This window comes from Hylobates moloch, unplaced genomic scaffold (assembly GCF_009828535.3).
Source record: "Hylobates moloch isolate HMO894 unplaced genomic scaffold, HMol_V3 SCAFFOLD_7, whole genome shotgun sequence".
NCBI lineage: Eukaryota > Metazoa > Chordata > Mammalia > Primates > Hylobatidae > Hylobates > Hylobates moloch.
The window spans coordinates 41,216,498-41,240,997 of record NW_026652282.1 but is presented as its reverse complement, the minus strand read 5'-3'; the positions used below and the strand labels follow the sequence as shown (position 1 = coordinate 41,240,997).

Sequence of the window (24,500 nt, the reverse complement as noted above, 5' to 3'; positions counted from 1 at the left end):
CTACAACTAGAATAATGCTGCAGGTCAAGGAAGGTAAAAGAACAGACATACCATGTTGAAACCTGGGATTGAACTAAGCCACATGCTGGCCTTTACTGAATCTGTCAGGTCCTCACAATCACTTTGAGACAAAGCCCCCCACAAGTTATTATTAGACCTAGCTTTGAATGGAAAGTACAGAGAGACAAGAATAAGAAACTACAAAACTGCCAAAATAAAAGGGGGAGCATAGATGGGAGTAAAAGAAAGAAAGAAAACTGAGGCTACAAACAAAAATTCCAAAATGCAAGAATAAATCTAAGCCTATGAAAAAATTGATAAAATGGAGATTTTTCAATTTAATTGAAACAGAAATTTACTGCACAATAAATTATTTTTAGATTCCATTCCAAGATTGCCAAATAGGAACAGCATTGGTCTGCAGCTCCCTGCGTGACTGATGCAGAAGATGGGTGATTTCTGCATTTCCTATTGAGGTACCTGGCTCATCTCATTGGGACTGGTTGGACAGTGGGTGCAGCCCACGGAGGGCGAGCTGAAGCAGGGCAGGGTGTCACCTCACCAGGGAAGGGCAAGGGGTCAGGGGATTTCTTTTTCCTAGCTAAGGAAAGCCGTGACAGATGGTACCTGGAAAAATGGGACACTCCTGCCCAAATACTGCACTTTTCCAATGGTCTTAGCAAATGGCACACCAAGAGATTATATCCCGCATATGGCTCGGTGGGAGCCTTGCCTACTGCTAGCGCAGCAGTCTGAGATTGACCTGTGAGGCAGCAGCCTGGCAGGGGGAAGGGTGTCCACCATTGCTAAGGCTTGAGTAGGTAAACAAAGCTGCTGGGGAAGCTCAAACTGGGTGGAGCCCACTGCAGCTCAGCAAGGCCAGCTGCCTCTGTAGTCTCCACCTCTGGGGGCAGGGCATAGCTGAACAAAAGGCAGCAGAAACTTCTGCAGACTTAAACATCCCTGTCTGACAGCTCTGAAGAGAGCAGTGGTTTTCCCAGCAAGGTGTCTGAGCTCGTAGAATGGACAGACTGCTTCCTCATGTGGGTCCCTGACCCCTGTGTAGCCTAACTGGAAGACACCTCCCAGTAGGGGCTGACTGACACCTCATACGTGTGGGTGCCCCTCTGGGATGAAGCTTCCTGAGGAAGGATCAGGCAGCAATATTTTCTGTGCTGCATTATTTGCTGTTCTGCAGCCTCCACTGGTGATACCCAGGCAAACAGGGTCTGGAATGGACCTCCGGCAAACTCTAATAGACCTGCAGCTGAGGGACCTGACTGTTAGAAGGAAAACTAACAAACAGAAAGGAATAGCATCAACATCAACAAAAAGGACATCCACACCAAAACCTCATCTGTAGGTCACCAACATCAAAGACCAAAGGTAGATAAAAGCACAAAGATGGGGAGAAACCAGAGTAGAAAGCTGCAAATTCTAAAAACCAGAGCACCTCTTCTCCTCCAAAGGATCACAGCTCCTCGCCAGCAACAGAACAAAACTGGATGGAGAATGACTTTGACAAGCTGACAGAAGTAGGCTTCAGAAGGTCGGTAATAACAAACTTCTCTGAGCTAAAGGAGGCTGTTTGAATCCATTGCAAGGAAGCTAAAAACCTTGAAAAAAGATTAGACAAATGGCTAACTAGAATAAACAGTATAGAGAAGAGCTTCAATTATCTGATGGAGCTGAAAACCATGGCAAGAGAACTACATGATGCATGCACAAGCTTCAATAGCCGATTCGATCAAGTTGAAGAAAGGGTATCAGTGATTGAAGATCAAATTAATGAAATAAAGTGAGAAGTTTAGAGAAAAAAGAGTAAAAAGAAACAAACAAAGCCTCCAAGAAATATGGGACTATGTGAAAAGACCAAATCTACGTTTGATTGGTGTACCTGAAAGTGACAGGGAGAATGGAACCAAGTTGGAAAACACTCTTTAGGATATTATCCAGGAGAACTTCCCCAACCTAGCAAGGCAGGCCAACATTCAAATTCAGGAAATACAGAGAACACCACAAAGATACTCCTTGAGAAGAGCAACCCCAAGACATATAATTGTCAGATGCACCAAGGTTGAAATGAAGGAAAAAATGTTGAGGGCAGCCAGAGAGAAAGGTCGGGTTACCCACAAAGGGAAGCCCATCAGACTAACAGTGGATCTCTTGGGAGAAATTCTACAAGCCAGAAGAGAGTAGGGATCAATATTCAACATTCTTAAAGAAAAGAATTTTCAAACTAGAATTTCATATCCAGCCAAACTAAGCTTCATAAGTGAAGGTGAAATAAAATCCTTTACAGATAAGCAAACACTGAGAGATTTTGTCACCACCAGGCCTGCCATACAAGAGCTCCTGAAGGAAGCACTAAACATGGAAAGGAAGAACTGGTAGCAGCCACTGCAAAAACATGCCAAATTGTAAAGGTCTTTGATGCTAGGAAGAAACTGCATCAACCAACGGGCAAAATAACCAGCTAACATCATAATTACAGGATCAAATTCACACATAATAATATTAACCTTAAATGTAAAAGGGCTAAATTCCCCAATTAAAAGACACAGACTGGCAAATTGGATAAAGAGTTAAGACCCATCAGTGTGCTGTATTCAGGAGACCCATCTCATGTGCAGAGACACACATAGGCTCAAAATAAAGGGATGGAGGAATATCTACCAAGGAAATGGAAAGCTTAAAAAAAAAAAGCAAGGATTGCAATCCTAGTCTCTGATAAAACAGACTTTAAACCAACAAAGATCAAAAGAGACAAAGAAGGCCATTACATAATAGTAAAGGGAGCAATGCAACAAGAAGAGCTAACTATCCCAAATATATATGCACCCAATACAGCAGCACTGAGATTCAAAAAGCAAGTCCTTAGAGATGTACCAAGAGACTTAGACTCCCACACAGTAATAATGGGACACTTTACCACCCCACTGTCAATATTAGACAAATCAACGAGACAGAAGATTAAAAAGGATATCCAGGACTTGAACTCAGCTCTTCACCAATTAGACCTAATAGACATCTACAGAACTCTCCACCCCAAATCCACAGAATATACATTCTTCTCAGCACCATATCACACTTATTCCAAAATTGACCACATAGTTGGAAGTGAAGCACTCCTCAATAAATGTAAAAGAACAGAAATCACAACAAACTGTCGCTCAGACCACAGTGCAATCAAATTAGAATTCAGGATTAAGAAACTCACTCAAAACCACAGAACTACATGGAAACTGAACAACTTGCTCCTGAATGACTACTGAGTAAATAACAAAATGAAGGCAGAAATAAAGATATTGTTTGAAACCAATGAGAACAAAGACACAACATACCAGAATCTCTAGGAAACATTTAAAGCAGTCTGTAGAGGGAATTTATAGCACTAAATGCCCACAAGAGAAAGTGGGAAAGATCTAAAATCGACACCCTAACATCACAATTAAAAGAACTAGAGAAGCAACAGCAAACAAATTCAAAAGCTAGCAGAAGGCAAGAAATAACTAAGATCAGAGCAGAACTGAAGGAGATAGAGACACAAAAAACCCTTCAAAAAATCAATGAATCCAGGAGCTGGTTTTTTGAAATGATCAACAACATAGATAGACCACTGGAAAGACTAATAAAGAAGAAAAGAGAGACTAATCAAACAGACTCAATAAAAAATGTTAAAGGGGATATTGCCACTGATCACACAGAAATACAAACTACCGTCAGAGAATACTATAAACACCTCTATGCAAATAAACAACAAAATCTAGAAGAAATGGATAAATTCCTGGACACATACACCCTCCCAAGACTAAACCAGGAAGAAGTCAAATCCCTGAATAGACCAATAACAGGCTCTGAAATGGAGGTAATAATTAATATCTTACCAACCAAAAAAAGTCCAGGACCAGATGGATTCACAGCTGAATTCTACTAGAGGTACAAAGAGGAGCTGGTATGATTCCTTCTTTTTCTATTGATTGGAATAGTTTCCATTCAATAGAAAAAGAAGGAATCCTCCCTAACTCATTTTATGAGGCCAGCTTCATCCTGATACCTGTGCCTGGCAGAGACACAACAAAAAAAGAGAATTTTAGATTACTATCCCTGATGAACATCGATGCGAAAATCCTCAGTAAAATACTGGCAAACCAAATCCAGCAGCACATCAAAAAGCTTATCCACCATGATCAAGTGGGCTTCATCCCTGGGATGCAAGGCTTGTTCAATCATATGCAAATCAATAAACATAATCCATCACATAAACAGAACCAATGACAAAAACCACGTTTTTCTCAATAGATGCAGAAAAGTCCTTCGACAAAATTCAACAGCCCTTCATGCTAAAAACCCTCCATAAACTAGGTATTAATGGAACATATCTCAAAATAATAAGAGCTATTTATGACAAACCCACAGCCAGTATCATACTGAATGGGCAAAAACTGGAAGTATTCCCTTTGAAAACTGACACAAGACAGGGATGCCCTCTCTCACCACTCCTATTCAACATAGTATTGGAAGTTCTGGCCAGGGCAATCAGGCAAGAGAAAGAAATAAAGGGTATTCAGTTAAGAAAAGAAGAAGTCAAATTGTCCCTGTGGGCAGATGACATGACTGTATATTTAGAAAACCCTATCATCTCAACCCCAAATCTCCTTAAGCTGATAAGCAACTTCAGCAAAGTCTCAGGATACAAAATCAATGTGCAAAAATCACAAGTGTTCCTATACACCAATAACAGACAAACAGAGAGCCAAATCATGAGTGAACTCCCATTCACAATTGCTACTAAGAGAATAAAATACCTAGGAATCCAACTTACAAGGGATGTGAAAGACCTCTTCAAGGAGTACTACAAACCACTGGTCAATGAAATAAAAGAGGAATCAAACAAATGGAAGAACATTCCATGCTCATGGATAGGAAGAATCAATATCATCAAAATGGCCATATTGCCCAAGGTAATTTATAGATTCAATGCCATCCCCATCAAGCTACCAATGACTTTCTTCACAGAATTGGAAAAAACTACTTTAAACTTCATATGGAACCAAAAAAGAGCCCATATTGCCAAGACAATCCAAAGCAAAAAGAACAAAGCTGGAGGCATCATGCTACCTGACTTCAAACTATATTACAAGGCTACAGTAACAAAAATGGCATGGTACCAGTACCAAAACTGATATATAGACCAATGGAACCAAACAGAGGCCTCAGAAATTATGCCACACATCTACAATCATCTGATCTTTGACAAACCTGACAAAAACAAGCAACGGAGAAAGGATTCCCTGTTTAATAAATGGTGTTGGGAAAACTGGCTAGCCATATGTAGAAAACTCAAACTGAATCCCTTCCTTACACCTTATACAAAAATTAATTCAAGATGGATTAAAGACTTAAATGTTCAACCTGAAATCATAAAAACCCTAGAAGAAAACCTAGGCAATACCATTCACGACATAGGCATGGGGAAGGACTTCATGACTAAAACACCAAAAGCAATGGCAACAAAAGCCAAAATTGACAAATGGGATCTAATTAAACTAAAGAGCTTCTGCACAGCAAAAGAAACCACCATCAGAGTGAACAGGCAACCTACAGAATGGGAGAAAATTTTTGCAATCTACCCATCTGACAAAGGGCTAATATCCAGAATCTACAAAGAACTTAAACAAATTTACAAGAAAAAATACAAACGACCATATCAAAAAGTGGGCAAAGGATATGAACAGATGCTTCTCAAAAGAAGACATTTATGCAGCCAACAGACATACGAAAAAATGTTCATCATCACTGGCCATCAGAGAAATGCAAATCAAAACCACAGTGAGATACCATCTCACACCAGTTAGAATGGCGATCATTAAAAAGTCAGGAAACAACAGGTGCTGGAGAGGATGTGGAGAAATAGGAACACTTTTACACTGTTGATGGGACTGTAAACTAGTTCAACCATTGTGGAAGACAGTGTGGCGATTCCTCAAGGATCTAGAACTAGAAATACCATTTGACCCAGCCATCCAACTACTGGGTATATACCCAAAGGATTATAAATCATGCTGCTATAAAGACACATGCACAAGTATGTTTATTGTGGCACTATTCACAATAGCAAAGACTTGGAACAAACCCAAATGTCCATCAATGATAGACTGGATTAAGAAAATGTGGCACATATACACCACGGAATACTATGTAGCCATAAAAAAGGATGAGTTCATGTCCTTTGCAGGGACATGGATGCAGCTGGAAACCATCATTCTGAGCAAACTATCACAAGGACAGAAAACCAAACACCGCATGTTCTCACTCATAGGTGGGAATTGAACAATGAGAACCCTTGGACACAGCGTGGGAACTATCACACACCAGGGCCTTTCATGGGGTGGGGGGCAGGGGGAGGGAGAGCATTAGGAGAAATACCTAATGTAAATGACGAGTTAACGGGTGCAGCACACCAACATAGCACAGGTAACCTGCACGTTGTGCACATGTACCCTAGAACTCAAAGTGTAAAAAAAAAAAAGAAGAAAAAAAAGAAATTATTTTTGTGTAATAGTCTGAGGAAGAATTGAATATAAGTGTATTGAAAATGTTCAAAGACATAAATGAAAGCATAATTTTCACTAAAAGAGTAAAGAAATAAAAACAGAGAGATATTTTAAAAGAACTGGTATATTTAACAAAAATTAGCTGGGCATAGTGGCATGCACCTGTAGTCCCAGCTACTCGGGAAGCTGAGGTGGGAGGATCGTTTGAGTCTGGGAGGCGGAGGTTGCAGTGAGCCATGATCACACCACTGCACTTCAGCCTAGGTGACAGAGTGAGACCCTGTCTAAAAAAAAGAAAAAAATGTATATTTGAAAACAAACCCATTAGAATGTTGGAAATTTGATCTCTTGTCAGAAAAATTGAAATTTAATAAAGACTAGACCAATAGACAAAATTAGTGAATTATATGAAATAATCCTGAGGAATGCAGGATGGAAGAGGGAAATAAAAATAAAGAGAAATATTAAAGAGAAGACTGAGATGCTTCCACATTTGTAGAAAAGTGTTTTAAGGGGGTGAGAACAGAGGAAATGGCAAAATACAATAATTTGAAGATACAATAAGTGAGAATTTTCTTTTAAGTTAAGCCTAATTTGCTGGGCCTGGTGGCTCATGCCTGTAATTCCAGCTACTTGGGAAGCTGAGGCAGCAGTATCTCTTGAGGCCAGGAGTTCGAGAACAGCCTCGACAATATAGTGAGATCTGCATCTCTAAAAAAAAAATAATAATAAATCAGCTGGGTGTGGTGGTGCATGCCTATAGTTCCAGCTACTCAGGAGCATGAGGCAGAAGAATCACTTGAGGCCAGGAGTTTGAGGCCCATGGGGCTATGATTGCACCACTAGAGAATTATTTGTCTTTAAAATAGTAAAATAAGTTATTTAGTTTGGGTTTTTTGTTCCATATGATTATAGAAGATTTTCTAATTCTATGACAAACAATTTGTATTTGATAGAATAGTTTGAACCCTATGTTAGTTATAGCCTTTTAATGATGCATGAAATGTTTTTCCATTTGTTTGTGTCTTCTGATTTCTTTCAGCAGTGTTTTGTAGTTCTTCTTGTAGAGCTCTTTTAAATCCTTGGCTAAATGTATTTCTAGGTATTTTATTTTTGTGTGTGGCTATTTTAAACAGGATTGTGTTCTTAATTTGGCTCTCAGCTTAAACATTATTGGTGTATAGAAATGCTACTGATTTTGGTAAATAGATTTTGTATCCTGAAACTTTATTGAAGTCATTTATCAGTTCTAGGGACCTTTTGGTAGCATCTTTAGGGTTTTCTGGGTATAGAGTCCTATCGTCAGTGAAGAGAGAGATCTTGACTTCTTCTTTTCCTGTTTGTATGCCTTTCATTTCTTTCTCTTGCCTGATTGCCCCGGCAAGAACTTCTAGAACTATGTTGAATATGTGTGGTGAGAGTGGGCATCCTTGCTAAGCAGCCAACAAACATATGAAAAAATGCGTCATATCATTAATCATCACAGAAATGTAAATCAAAACCACAATGAGATACCATCTCACATCACTTACAATGGCTATTATTTACAAGGCAAAAAATAACATGTTGGTGAGGCTGCAGAGCAAAAAAGGGGAACGCTTACACACTGTTGATGGGAATGTAAATTAGTTCAGCCACTGTGGAAAGCAATTTGGAGATTGCTGAAACACTAAAAATAGGACCACCATTCGACATTCAACCTGGAAACTGCATTACTGGATATATACCCAAAGGAAAATAAATCATTCTACCAAAAAGGCACATGCATATCTATGTTCATTACAGCACTACTCACAATAGCAAAGACGTGGCATCAACCTAGGTCATCAATGGTGGACTGGATAAAGAAGATATTGTACATATACACCATGGACTACTATGCAGCCACAAAAAGGACAAAATCATGTTTTTGCAGCAACATGGATGTAGCTAGAGGCCAATATTCTAAGCTAGTTAACACAGAAAGAAAACCAAATACTGCATGTTTTCACTTGTAAGTGAGAGCTAAACATTGGGTACACATGGACATAAGGATGGGAGCAATAGACATGGAGACTACTAGAGTGGGGGTGGGGAGCAAGGGTTGAAAAGCTGCCTATTGGGTACTATGCTCATTACCTGGGTGATGGGATCATTTGTAAACTCCAAACCTCAGCATCATGTAATATACCCATGTAACAAATCTGCATATGTACCTCTGGAATCTAAACAAAAGTTGAAATTTTTTAAAATAATAATAATTAAATTAAATAGAACAAAAGCTTGAATATGCAGAATAAAAGGACTCTTAGCACCTATTATAATAAATTAAAACAAATACATAGCTAGGTATTTCATAGTAAAGTCGCAGAATTTCAGAGATGAAGAGACTGTAGTAATAGCTACAAAAGACATTATATACATATTAATAAGAATTTGAGAGAAGACTTCTCACCAGTAGCACTTAATGACAAAGAGAAAGGAGTAACATTTTCAGAGGGGAAAAATAAATCTCGATTTATCATTTTTACACAGCTAAACTTGTCATTTAAGCTTGGTGGGGAGAGATAGAGAAATTTAAGAGAAAAAAAGACTAAGAGATCTTTCATATATGCAAACACCATTTAGGAAGTCGAATGGGAGATAAGAGTTTTTTGCCATAGAAAAAAATTAAATAGAATGCTTAGACATAAACTTAACAAGAAATATTCAAAACAGATATGAGCAAACCTCTACAACACTTTAAAAGACCAAAATAGACTTAGCATAGTCTTGCATTAAAGAATCAACATAATAGGGTATCAGATCTCTTTAAGTTTATTTATAAATTTAACAGTTATTTTCCTGGAGCTTAACAAGTTGGTTATAAGTTCATTTAGAATCACAAGTAAGAATATCCAGGAAACCCTGAAAATGAAAAGTAATGGTGAAAGGTCTAACAATACCAGACATTAAAACATACTACATATCTTTTAAAATTATCAACATTTTGATACTGGTTCATAGACACATCAATGAGAAAGAATAGAAAATCTAGGCCAGGCATAGTCACTCACGCTTGTAACCCCAGCACTTTGGGAGCCCGAGGCAGGCGGATCACTTGAGGTCAGGAGTTTGAGACCAGCCTGGCCAACATGGCACAGCCCTGTCTTTACTAAAAATACAAAAATTAGCCGGGCATGGTGGTGGGTGCCTGTAGTCCCAGCTACTCAGGAGGCTGAGGCAGGAGAATCGTTTGAACCTGGGAGGCGGAAGTTGCAGTGTGCTGAAATTGCACCATTGCACTTCAGCCTAGGCGAAAGAGTGAGACTCCATCTCAAAAAAAAAAAAGAATAGAAAATAGACCCCATTTTATACGAAATTTAAGTATACACTAAAAGTGCCATCTCAAGTCAGTAGGGGGAGATGGACTTTTATTTAGTTGGTATGGGATAGCTATATAACCTTAATGAAAAAGATAAAACCCCTCACACCATACACTAGGTAAGTTTTAAATGGATCAGAGATTCAAATACAGAAAATAAATATATAAGTACCAGAGGAAAACATGGGTGAATTCTTCTATAAGTTGAGAGTTGGAAAAACTTTCCTTACTATGTTTTAAAATCCAGAAGTAACAAGGGAAAAAAGACTGATATATTTGATTACATTTAAAACATTCTGAATAAAGTAAAAAGAGAAATAATAAACTGGGAAAGGATATAGGACTTCTTAAAATAGGCAGGAAAAAGACCATCAGTCCTAGAGAAAACTTGGATAGAGATATGAACAGACAGTTCACAGAAAAAAATGCAAATGGACCTTAACCTTATGATGGTTAACTCAAAATGAATGAAATGCGAACTGTGCAGAAAGACCATTTCACACTTACCAGATTGGCTGAGGCTATGAGGCAACACTGCTGATGGGAGCGGAAAATGCAAAGTCCCTATAAAGGGAAATTGGCAAAATCCTGAAAAATTACATACTAAATTATCCTATGATCCAGCAATCTCATTTCTAAGTATATCATTCAAAGATACATTGCCAAAAATGCAAAAAGAGACATATATATGTGTGTGTGTGTATATATATATATATATATATATATATATATATAGTTATTCATTGAAACATTATTTGTAATGATAGGAAAGCAGGAAACAGATCTAAGTGTCTATCAATAGGGAACTGGTAAAATAAATTGCGGTATTAAAAAGTGAAGTGCTATGCAGGTACAAAAATGGATTAAAAAATCTCTGTGTAATACTTTGAAGTAATCTTAGGGTATGTTGTTTAGGGAAGAAAATCAAAAAGGAGAAAACAGTATAGATGCCATTTTTATCTAGGAAAGGGGAAATATAAATTATAAATGCATGTATAATTATGCCCGTATGTCAGTGTAAATGAAATTATAAACCATAGCATTAAAGAATGGTTACTTATGAGGAGAGGAAGTAGCATCAAAGAGACAGAAATAGAAGCTAGATTTCAATGAATATACCTCATTTTGTGTATTTGACTTTGAAACTATGTAAATATTTCATGCATTTATAAGGCAAAATTAAATTTATACAAAGCAACTCCTGAAATTGAAATTAAGAAGTCATAAATTAACTTATGTGTATATAGTTGGTGGCATAATCACCTAAAGAAGACTTATACCCATTGATTTTAAAACACAGAAATTTGTCTGTACATCCTTAATGGGGACAAAACCTAAGGACAAAACAACAACAACAACAAAAGGCAGCCCTGAAAAATAGATCTAAAACCACTTAGTAATTACATTGTTAGTGGTAGTGTTGATAATGTTATTCTGTGATTGTTGTGTGTTTATTGTTGAATAAGGCAAATGAGTAATTTTTTGGTGTCATCAGGATTTTTGACATGGGAGAAAGGAAATCAATATGTAAATTCAATGAGGTTAGGTAAAATTGGTTATTCTTATTTTGAACTGGAAGTATCATTATGAACTCATGATGCATTTTCTTTTTAAAAGGTCTATTTGTTTTTATCACTAAAAAGATCTAGAAACAAAAATGAACCAGAAGTAATAAGCACCACTAGAGCCCACATCATGGTCTCTAATTTCCCATTAGAAGGATCAGAGTTCCTGGATATAAAATGTATTAGATGAGCTTAAATATCATGTGATATAATAAAAGCAAGAAGTTTTATCAAAGAGTAATAGAATTGTGTCTGTAGGACTCAGAAATCAGTATGAATAGGTTCCAACTAATCAAAGGTAGGTCTGTCTGAACATCATGAAGGATAAAAACATGTAATGGATTTAAATCCACGAGTTCATAAGGATATTTTAAAAAATACTCTTTGATCTTCCTTGGAGGATGCTAGAGAATGAATTTACTACTCAGAATTAACAAATAAGGCGGTATGCCAATGCACTCCAGAAAAAAACCCACATAAATAAGTGGGGAAAATCAAGTATTAATTATGCCTTTCCTATATGAACTGTACCTCAGGGTAAACAGTTGATAAGTACAAGTTTCTATCTATAGAAGTATTTCAACTAATAAATGAAAAAGAAATAATAAAAATAAAACATCACCATTTTGTAACACCTATCTAATTAATGATGTAGGTAATGGTCATTAGTGGCTATTAATGGCATAAAAAGAGAGCCAGACATTATATGCTTTCTAATGGAAACACCACATCACCTATAATAAATACGTGAGTAAATTTGTTTAACTATTAATTTAAAATAATTATAACAACTTTTCATATTTAAAATGGGTGTAAAATTAAAACATTGAACAAAACCAAGAGCAAGTGTGTCCATTGGATAGTAAAACTAAGCTAAGGACCAAGGTTGGATAAAGATATAGATATTGAATAACTGAACTTTCTTAGAAAATACAGCTTCCAAATCAACAAATGGAAAATTTTATCTATCCAAAAGAAGGCATAAGAAAAGGAACAAATAATAATTACACAAGTAACTTCAAATACATTAGTAATCAAAATAAATGTAACTCTTTATTAAAAGAGTGGGCCATTTAAAAATTCAAGTATGTAAGACACACATCGAAAAATAAAGCCACCAGAAATGTTGACAATAAAGGAATGAAAAACATTATGCAGGGTAGAACAAGATGGCACAATAGAAGTCCCCACAAATTATACCCTCTGCAAGGACACCAATTTAACAACTATCTACACAAAAGAAAACCTTTGTAAGAACCAAAAATCAGGCAAGCACTCACAGTACCTTGTTCTAACTCTATGTTGCTGAAAGAGGCACTGAAGAGGTAGAATAAACCGTTTTGAATTGCTGATGCCACTCCTCCCCCATCCCCTGGCAGTGGAGGCTTGGTGCAGAAAGACTTTCTGTGCCCTGGGGAGAGGGACAGCCAGCAATCCTTAGGCGATGAACTTTCGAGCTGCCTTTGTTAAAGCAGAAAGCAAAATGAGACAAAACTCAACTGACGCCCAACCACTGAGGATGCATTTAAACCTGCCCTAGCCAAAGGGGAATAGCCAGTCCCAGCAGTGGGAACTTGAGTTTCTGCAAGCCTTCCCACCATGGGCTAAAGTGCTCTGGGGCTCCAAATAAACTAGAAAGGCAGTCTAGGCCACAAGGACTGCAACACTAGGTAAGTGCCAGCGCTGAACCGGGCCCAGAGACAGTGAACAGGGTGGCGGGTGGCAGGTGGCGGGGGAGGGAACTTCACCTACTGAATCACCATCTGGGGCAGCTAAGGAATTGCTGGTATCACTCCTTCCCTAAGCCAAGGATGCACAGCTTGTGTCTCCAAAAGACAACCTCCCTATCATGGTAGCATCAGCTTCTACAATCCTCCTCCTTCCACAGTCATGGTGGAAGGCAAAGTGGGAGCAGGCAAGAAAAAAAAAAAAAAAGAGATCCCCTCCTTCTACTTGAGGAGAGGAGAGGGGAGAGTGGGAGGACTTTGTCTTGCTTCTTGGATACCACCTTAGCCACAGCAGGATAGGGCATTGATCAGAGTCATGAGGCCCCCATTACAGGCCCTACCACCTGGACATTTCTAGACACACCTTGGGCCAGAAGTGAACCCACTGCTTTGAAAGGTGTTACACGCAACCATGTGAAGAGACCACCAAACAGGCTTTGTGTGAGTGATAAAGCTTTTTAATCACTTGAGTGCAGGTGGACTGAGTCCAAAGAAGGAGTCAGCAAAGGGAGATGGGGGTGGGGCAGTTTTATAGGATTTGGGTAGGTAGTGGAAAATTACAGTTAAAGGGGGTTTTCTCTTGCGGGCAGGGGTGGGGGTTACAAGGTGCTTGGTGGAGAGCTGCTGAGATTCATTGTCCAGGAGAAGGAATGTCACAAGATCAATTTATCAGTTAAGGTGGGGCAGGAACAAATCACAATGGTGGAATGTTATCAGTTAAGGCAGGAACTGACTATTTCACTTCTTTTGTGATTCTTCAGTTACTTCAGGCCATCTGGATGTATACGTGCAGGTCACAGGGGTTATGATGGCTTAGCTTGGGCTCAAAGGCCTGACAAAAGGAAGGACCCAGTCCTGACAGGATGAATCACCTACTAATAGAAGAGCCCTTGAACCCTGACCAGCAGTGATACCCAGGTACTATGTTGAGTATACTATGATGGGTATAACACCAACCAGGCTCTTGGGGTCCCCAATTCCAGGACTTGGCTCTTGGATGGCATTTCTGGATCTGCTCAGGTCAAAGGGGAGCCCACTTCTCTGAAAGGTGAGTCTCAGGCCAGGCAGCATTCACCATAAGCTAACTAAAGAGCCCTTGGGCCTTGAGGGAACATCAGAGGTAATCTGGTAAAACTCCTTGTGGGCCTGAGGTGGTGGTGGCCACATGCTGTGTCAAAAATAAAAACTCTCTTGCCCCTTTGTTCAAATACACTCTCATAGCAACTGGCCAAAAAACACCCCTCTACACAAAAGTAAAATTGCTTTACTAAAAATCCTTTATTCAAGTGTTCAATTTCCTTAAAATTTTAAGCATTATTCCTGACATGGCCAGCAGTCACATGAAAAAATGCTCAATATCACTGATCATTAGAGAAACGCAAATCCAAACCACAATGAGATACCATCTCACACCAGTCAGAATGACTATTATTTAAAAAGTCAAAAAATAACAGATGCTGGGGAGGTTGTGGAGAAAAGGGAACACTTATACACTGTTAGTGGGAATGTAAATTAGTTCAACCATTGTGGAAGACAGTGTGGTGATTCCTCAAAGACCTAAAGACAGAATTACCATTTGACTCAGCAATCCCATTACTGGGTATATATGGAAAGGAATATAAATCATTCTATTACAAAGACACATGCACATGAATATTCAATGCAGCACTATTCACAAAAGCAAAGACATGACGTGGAATCCACCTAAATGCCCATGAATGACAGAGTGTATAAAGAAAATATGGTACATATACACCATGGAATACTATGCAGCCATAAAAGAGTACGAGATCATATCCTTTGCAGGGACATGGATGGAACTGGAGGCCATCATCCTTAGCAAACTAATTCATGAGCAGGAAACCAAATACTGGATGTTCTCGCTTATAAGTGGGAGCTAAATGATGAGGGGAACAACACACACTAGGGCCTATGGGAGGGTGGAGGATGAGCAGAGGGAGAGGATCAGGAAAAATAACTAATGGATATTAGGCTTAATTCCTGGGTTATGAAATAATCTATACAACGAGTCCCCATGACACAAGTTTACCTATGTAACAAACCTACACATGTACCCCTGAACTGAAAATAAAAGTTAAAAAAAAATTTTTTTAAAAGAGAGAGAGAGTAGAAAGATGTTTACCAGAGGCTGGAAAAACTCATGGGGGGGGGGGTTGAGCTGGAAGTGGGGATGGTTAATGGGTACAGATATATTTAAAGTGAATAGATAAGGCCTAGTATTTGTTAGCACAACAGGGTGTCTATAGTCAATAATAATTTAGATGTACATTTGAAAATAACTAAAAGAGTATAATTGGGTTGTAAAACAAAGGATAAATACTTGCGGGGGTGGACACCCCATCTTCCATGATGTGATTTTTATGCATTGCATACCTTATCAAGATATCTCATATACCCCATAAACATACATACCTATCCACAAAATTATCCACAAAAATTAAAAAACCCATGCAAATACTAACTATAAAAAGATGTTAAATTATATTCATATAAGTCAAGTTAAAATTGGAAACCAAAAGCATTAACTGTAATAAAGACAGATAACTAGCAATAATATAATGAAATGAAAATTGTACCAGAAAGATATTTGTTTTCAACTTGTATGAAACTGACAATGTTGCCTCAATGGATATACAGCAAAACTCCACAATCATAATAGGAGATTTAAAATCATCTCTACTATAAATTGATAGATCAACAAGATAAAAAAATTTTAAGAGTGTAGAATCTGTGATATTGCAAAATATATATTTGGTCTTTGTCCCTATTTCCTTACATACAGCTACCAAAACCCTTGGATTCTCTAAAGTGATGAGAATCTTTTGTATACTAATGAGATGACTGGGTAGCTGGGGCCCCTAAATATCTTCAGGAAGGAGGGTAGTCAATGGAAATACCAACATATTATTAGAGGGTTGTGATATTTAGCCCCACCTCCCAACCTCTGGGGAGGGAAGAGGGGCTGAAGGTTGAGTTGATCCCCAATGGCCAATGATTTAGTTAATCATACCTACACATGAAGCTGGTTCAGAGAGCTTCTAGATATCTGAACACATGAAAGTTCCTGGAGTGTGGCATGCTCAGAAACGGGATGAAAACTCTGTTCCCCTTCCCACATGTTTGCCCTGTGCAGCTCTTCCATCTGGCTGTTTATCTGTATCCTTTTTAATATCCTTTATAATAAATTGGTAAGCATAAGTAAAGTATTTCCTTGAGCTCTGTGCAATGCTCTAGCAAATTGATAGGATCCAAGGAGAGAGTCATGGGAACTCCAATTTACTGCTGATAGGTCGAAAGTACAGATCAAACCTGGGGTTTGTGTCTATCATCTGAAGTGGGGGACAGTCTTGTGGGACTGAGCCCTCAACCTATGGAATTTGACAGTAGTGTCAGAATTGAATTGGAGGACACACAGCTTGTGTCCTCTGGAGTATCTGGTGTCCATGTGCTATGTGTTGAGTGTGAAAGTAGAGAGCAGAAAGGAAAAACAGGTTTTTTTCCTCTTACAAGAAGGAATTTTGTTATTCAAAGGAACAACAAAATTAATTACCATTCAATAAATATAAAATATGCATTATTTCCAAATATAGATGGAATATTTATAAAAACTAGTCACTTAATAGGACTTAAAGTTTCTAAAAAGTGTAAAAGATCTGTTATCATATTGACTATGTTCTTCCTTGATCACAATAAAATTGAATTAGAAATCAAGCACCAGATAAAGGTGGTTAAAAACACAATGTTTGTAAACTTAAAAATGTTCCTGGAACTAACTCGTGCTTAATAAGAAACAACGAAAATTGCAAAATAGAAATTTAGACCTGAATGGCAATGAAAATACTACATTTCAAAACTTGTAATATGTAGCTAAAGCAGTGTTTAGAGAGAAATTTATAGTCTAAAATGTATTTATTTAAAAATGAAAAAGATTGAAAATAAAGACGTTAATTGAAAATAAAAAAGTTGTGTTCTCTTCCAGAAACTAGAAAAGGAATGACAGATATTCAGTTAATATGGAAGAAATAGAGACTTTATGGGACTAAGAAACTTAAAAAAAAACCTTCCTTGAAACAAGAACAGAAACTACAAAAAAATCACATTCAGGAAACAACAATAAGAACAAAGAAAAACATGGAAAGTTTTCAATAAAATGGAGTGTAATTTTGAGAAAAATTTCCTGGAAAACAGTAACAAGACAACTTTATGAAAATGGGAGATAAAAGATAAGCTACCTGTTGAGGTTTCACATCTAAATAATAGGAATTCACAAGGAAAGACAAAGAGATGCAGAGAACAAAGAAAACAGCGCAGAAGTCATGGATGAAACGATTTAAGAATGTTTCCCATATCCGAAAGACCTGTTTCACAACTAAATGGATCAGTCAATTGAAGGGCTCAAACCTAGGCATGTCTTCATAAAATTTTAGAGCACTGGAGATCCTGCAGCTTCCAAAGAGGAGAAAAGGAAAAGGTTTAACAGGAATGTAAAAGAGTCAGAATAGCATTGGAGTTCTAACCAGCAACAGTGAAAGCCCAAAACCAATAGAGCAGCATCTTTCTTAGAAAATAATTATAATCAAGGATTTAACAAGCAGCTAAACTATCAAATAAGTGTGAGGGTAGCATAAAGGCAGTTTTTTCCCAACATGAAAGATCTCAATCATTTTTGCCTCCCAGAAAGTGAGGGAGTAAATCAAGAAAGATGAAAACATGGGATTCAAGTAATGGGGGCTGATATAAGAAAGAAGGAAGGAAATTCCCCCTATTACTGCTGATGTGAAATCTCAGAAAGACAATTGCAGATTAGGGAGAGAGCAATCACTAGTTTCCAGAAGGGATTTCTTCAAGAAGATGAAAAAAAAAAAAGAATCCAATATTATATTATTCTATTCTGAGGCTATTTACACAATGGAGCATAATTTTAGGGGGAAGCATTTGCGAACAAAACAAAAAGATACCAACTACAAGAAAACAAAAGATTATGCAGGAAAAAAATATTCCAAGATAAATAGCATTTATATAGACCCAATAATGACTCAATTATGGTTAAATTATTATGATTTAACCAAAGAAACCATATAACTGTTCTGGAAGGACAGGACACATGGAAAATAGGGCATGAGGGAATGTAGTGGGGATTGAGTAATAACTAAACCCAGATACCAATATTCCGTATTGGGAAATCAATGGATAATGTTTAAAACTTCACAAGCAAAAAGTAGCAATATAAGCCATGTTTTTAAGATACATGAATCATAAGTAATAGCTAAAAGAATGAACATGGTTGCTTCTGGGGAGCAGGAATGGGGAAGGTGTGGCAGGACAGTGTTATTTGTTATGAAACAATCCATTTGCACAACTCTGTGACTTTTCCAAATATATGCATACACACACACACACAACACACAAAACTTTTATAAAGACAATACTAAATAAATATAAAAAGACTAACATTGCAAATAAGTTGGAATAAAGGGGACAAGAGCTGTGAAAATAAAGTGGAAAACTACATAGGATCAACAAAAATAAAAACTGTTACGAAATCTATAAATTGAACATATCTCTAGTAATACTGAACAAAAAAAGGAAATCATATGAAAAGCACACAAGTAAACAATATTAGGAACAATGAGATATAACATTACAAACAAGGAGTTTTCTAACATTAAAAGATAAAGAGAATATAAATAATATATTTAGAAACAGATGAAATAATTTCTTTTATAAATTGCATATTGAGCTGCATATATGAATTATTAAGTTGCATATATCATGCTATTTTGTCATGTTTCTTAATGTACACTGCTTTTTTTACTATTATAATTTTTCTTTTCTTTTTTTAAAATTTTACTTTAAGTTCTGGGACACATGTGCAGAACGTGCAGATTTGCTACATAGGTATACATGTGCCATGGTGATTTGCTGCACCTATCAATCCGTCATATAAGTTTTAAGCCCCACATGCATTAGGTATTAGTCCTAATGCTCTGCCTTCCACCCCCTGATAGACCTGGTGTGTGATGTTCCCCTCCCTGTGTCCATGTGTTCTCATTGTTTAACTCCCACTTATGAGTAAGAACATGCAGTGTTCGATTTTCTCTTCCTGTGTTAGTTTGCTGAGAATGATGGTTTCCAGCTTCATCCATGTCCCCGCAAAGGACATGAACTCACTCTTTTTTATGGCTGCATAGTATTCCATGGTGTATATATGCCACATTTTCTTTATCCAGTCTATCATTGATGGGCATTTGGGTTGGTTCCAAGTCTTTGCTGTCATAAATAGTGCTGCAATAAACATGTGTGTGCATGTGTCTTTATAGTAGAATGATTTATAATTCTTTGGGTATATACCCCATAATTGGACTGGCAGGTCAAATGGTATTTCTGGTTCTAGATCCTTGAGGACTGGCCGCACTGTCTTCCACAATGGTTGAACTAATTTACGCTCCCACCAACAGTGTAAAAGCGTTCCTTTCTCCACAGCCTCGTCAGCATCTGTTGTTTCCTTACTTTTTAATGATTGCCATTCTAACTGGAGTGAGATGGTATCTCATGTGGCTTTGATTTGCATTTCTCTAATGACCAGTGATGATGAGCTTTTTTTCATATGCTTGTTGGCTGCATAAATGTCTTCTTTTGAGAAGTGTCTGTTCATATCCTTCACCCACTTTTTGATGGGGTTGTTTGTTTTTTTCTTGTAAATTTATTTATGTTCCTTGTAGATTCCAGATAATAGCCCAATGGAACAGAATAGAGGCCTCAGAAATAGCACCACACATCTACAACCATCTGATCTTCGACAAACCTGACAAAAACAAGCAATAGGGAAAGGATTCCCTACTTAATAAATGGTGCTGGGAAAAAACTGGCTAGCCATATGCAAAACCGAAACTGGACCCCTTCCTTATACCTTATACAAAAATTAACTCAAGATGAATTAAAGACGTAAATGTAAAACCTGAAGCCATAAAAACCCTAGAAGAAATCCTAGGCAATACCATTCATGACATAGGCATGGGCAAACACTTCATGACTAAAACACCAAAAGCAATTGCAACCAAACCAAAATTGACAAATGGGATCTAATTAAACCAAACAGCTTCTGCACAGCAAAAGAAACTATCATCAGAGTGAACAGGTAACCTACAGAATGGGAGGAAATTTTTGCAATCTATCCATCTGACAAAGATGAAATAATTTCTAAGAAAATGTAAATTATAAAAAAATTGACTCGATATCAAATAACCACTGAAAGTTTTCAAAAGTAATCAACTGTCTTATTCAAAATATATCAGGCCCCATTAATTTTATAGGCAATTTTTATCAACTTTCAAGGAATACATTCTCCCTATGTTATATAAACTGTTCCAGAGAACATAAGAACTCATTTATAAGGCTAATAAAAACTTGATAACAAAAATGGAATAAAAACAGTGCAAAAAATTAAACCATTCTCACTTATAAACATAGATACTGAAGTTCTAAAAGCTGACAGTGCAAATTTAAAAATATATTATACCAATGTTTTAGTTTTCTATTGCTGTGTAACAAATAATCACACAATGTAGCGGTTTGAAACAACATTCATTTACTATCTCAGTTTCTGTAGTTCAGAAATTCAGACACAGCCTAACTAGATTCTCTGCTTAGGGTCTCATAGGCTGCAGTTAACTTGTTGGCCAGAGCTGGGTCCCATTTGAGTGTTGGAGTCTTCTTCCAAGCTCAAGGCAGAACTCATTTTCTTGAAGCTGTGGAACTCATAGGGTCATGTTTCTTCAAGGCCAGCAGCGGAATCCCTCTAATCACTAGACTCTCTTTTAAAGAGCTTGCCTGAGTAGGTCAAGCCCACCCAGGAAATCTCTCTTTTAATGAACTCAAAGTCAACTGAATAGGGACTTTAATTGCACCTGAAAAATCCCTTTGCTTTGCCAAATTCTATTGGTTAGAAGCAAGTTATATGTTCCACTCACACTCAAGGGGAGATGATTACACAAAGGCATGGATACCAGGGAGTGGGAATCACAGGGGCCATCTTAGAATTCTACTTAGGACAACCAGGTAGAGTTTATCCCAGGAATAAGTAGAGTACATTCCAGTGATGCAAGGATGATTAAAGGTTAAAAAGTCTATTAATGGTCATCATTCTAGGTCTCAGCCTCTCCCCATGGTGTTTGCCCGCTTGCTCTGAGGCTCATGAAGCCAAAACCGGCTAGACTTTCCTACTTTCTGCCCACCTGTAGTCGCCTTGTTGCCACTCCGCCACCATGTTCAAGGCGTGCCTTGTCCAGGGCTCCATCCTGAAGAAGGTGTTGGAGGCACTCAAGGACCTCATCAACGAGGCCTGCTGGGACATCTGCTCGAGTGGTGTGAACCTGCAGAGCATGGACTCGTCCCACGTCTCCTTGGTGCAGTTGACCCTGCTGTCTGAGGGCTTTGACACTTACTGCTGCAACTGCAACCTGGCCATGGGGGTGAACCTCACTATTATGTCCAAAATACTAAAATGGGCTGGCAATGAAGATATCATTACACTAAGGACTGAAGATAACATGGATACCTTGGTGCTAGTATTTGAAGCTTCAAATCAGGAGAAGGTTTCAGACTGTGAAATTAAGTTGATGGATTTGGATGTTGAACAAATTGGAATTGCAGAACAAGAGTACCACTCTGTAGTAAAGATGCCTTCTGGTGAATTTGCATGTATATACCGAGATCTCAGCCATATTGGAGACGTTGTTGTAATTTCCTGTGTAAAAGATGGAATTAAATTTTCTGCAAGTGGAGACCTTGGAAATGGAAACAAATTGTCACAGACAAGTACTGTCGATAAAGAGGAGGAAGATGTTACCATGCAGATGAATGAACCAGTTCAACTAACTTTTGCACTGAGGTACCTGAACTTCCTTACAAAAGCCACTCCACTCTCTTCAATGGTGATACTCAATATGTCTGCAGAGATACACCTTGTTGTAGACTATAAAATTGCTGTTATGGGACACTTAAAGTACTACTTGGCTCCCAAGATCGAGGATGAAGAAGGACCTTAGGCATTCTTTAAATTCAAGAAAATAAAACTAAGCTCTTTGAGAACTACTTCTGAGATGCCAGTATATATTGAAGTCTTTTCTGCCACCAAATATCTACCTCAAAGTACATATGTAGATATTGTTTTCTGTAAATAAACTTTTTCTCTATTCTCTGCAATTTGTTTAAAGAATAAAGTCCAAAGTCAGTAAGATCTGGTCTAGTTAACCTAGAAGTATTTTTGTCTCTTAGAAATACTTGTGATTTTTACAATACAAAAGGGTCTTGACTCTAAATGCAGTTTTAAGAATTGTTTTTGCTACAGCTCCCAGTGTGAGTGAGGCAGAAGACAGGTGATTTCTGCATTTCCAACTGAGGTACCTGGTTCATCTCACTGGGGAGTGTCGGACAGTGGGTGCAGTGCACCGAGCATGAGCTGAAGCAGGGTGAGGCATCGCCTCACCCAGGAAGTGCAAGGGGTCAGGGAATTCCCTTTCCTAGTCAAAGAAAGGGGTGACAGACAGCACCTAGAAAATCGGGTCACTCCCACCCTAATATTGTGCTTTTCCAAGGGTTTTAGCAAACGGCACACCAGGAGATTATATCCCATGCCTGGCTCGGAGGGTCCTATGCCCACGGAGCCTCACTCATTGCTAGCACAGCAGTCAGAGATCAAACTGCAAGGCAGCAGTGAGGCTGGGGGAGGGACGCACACCATTGCCAAGGCTTGAGTAGGTGAACAAAGCAGCTGAGATGCCCGATCTGGGTGGAGACCACCTCAGCTCAAGGAGGCCTGCCTGCCTCTGTAGACTCCACCTCTAGGGGCAGGGCGTAGCCAAACAAAAGGCAGTGGAAACCTCTGCAGACTTAAATGTCCCTGTCTGACAGCTTTGAAGAGAGTAGTGGTTCTCCCAGCACGCAGCTTGAGATCTGAGAACAGACAGACTGCCTCCTCAAGTGGGTCCCTGACCCCCGAGTAGCCTAACTGGCAGGCACCACCCAGTAGGGGCAGACTGAAACCTCACACGGACGGGTACTCCTCTGAGACAAAACTTCCAGAGGAATGATCGGGCAGCAATATTTGCTGTTCACCAATATCCGCTGTTCTGCAGCCTTTGCAGCTGATACCCAGGCAAACAGGATCTGGAGTGGACCTCCAGCAAACTCCAACAGACCCGCAGCTGAGGGTCCTGACTGTTAGAAGCAGAAAGGACATCCACACCAAAACCCCATCTGTATGTCACCATCATCAAAGACCAAAGGCAGATAAAACCACAAAGATGGGGAAAAAAACAGAGCAAAAAAATGGAAACTCTAAAAATCAGAGAGCCTCTCCTCCTCCAAAGGAACACAGCTCCTCACCAGCAATGGAACAAAGCAAAAACCTTGAAAAAAAGTTAGACGAATGGCTAACTAGAATAACCAATGCAGAGAAATCCTTGAAAGACCTGATGGAGCTGAAAACCAGGGCACAAGAACTACGTGATGAATGTACAAGTCTCAGTAGCCAATTTGATCAACTGGAAGAAAGGATAACAGTGATTGAAGATCAAATGAATGAAATGAAGCAAGAAGAGAAATTTAGAGAAAAAAGAATAAAAAGAAATGAACGAAGCCTCCAAGAAATATGGGACTATGTGAAAAGACCAAATTTACGTCTGATTGGTGTACCTAAAAGTGATGGGGAGAATGGAACCAAGTTGAAAAACACCCTGCAGGATATTATCCAGGAGAACTTCCCCAACCTAGCAAGGCAGGCCAACGTTCAAATTCAGGAAATACAGAGAATGCCACAAAGATACTCCTCAAGAAGAGCAACTCCAAGACACATAATTGTCAGATTCACCAAAGTTGAAATGAAGGAAAAAATATTAAGGGCAGCCAGAGAGAAAGGTCGGGTTACCAACAAGGGAAAGCCCATCAGACTTACAGCTGATCTATTGGCAGAAACTCTACAAGCCAGAAGAGAGTGGGGGCCAATATTCAACATTCTTAAAGAAAAGAATTTTCAACCCAGAATTTCATATCCAGCCAAACTAAGCTTCATAAGTGAAGGAGAAATAAAATCCTTTACAGACAAGCAAATGCTGAGAGATTTTGTCACAACCAGGCCTGCCCTAAAAGAGCTCCTGAAGGAAGCACTAAACATGGAAAGGAACAACCAGGACCAGCCACTGCAAAAACATGCCAAATTGTAAAGACCATCGGGGCTAGGAAGAAACTACATCAACTAACGAGCAAAATATCCAGCTAACATCATAAT

The 24,500-nt window shown here is 38.4% G+C and overlaps 1 protein-coding gene across 1 annotated transcript; it reads left to right on the top strand.

Annotated features, from left to right (window-relative positions):
* The first annotated feature begins 21,477 nt into the window (after positions 1–21,477).
* Positions 21,478–22,260, top strand: LOC116811050 (proliferating cell nuclear antigen-like). Its single transcript, XM_032756177.1, has one exon. It carries the CDS (start codon positions 21,478–21,480, stop codon positions 22,258–22,260), a length of 783 nt encoding a protein of 260 aa, XP_032612068.1.
* Positions 22,261–24,500: the final 2,240 nt, after the last annotated feature.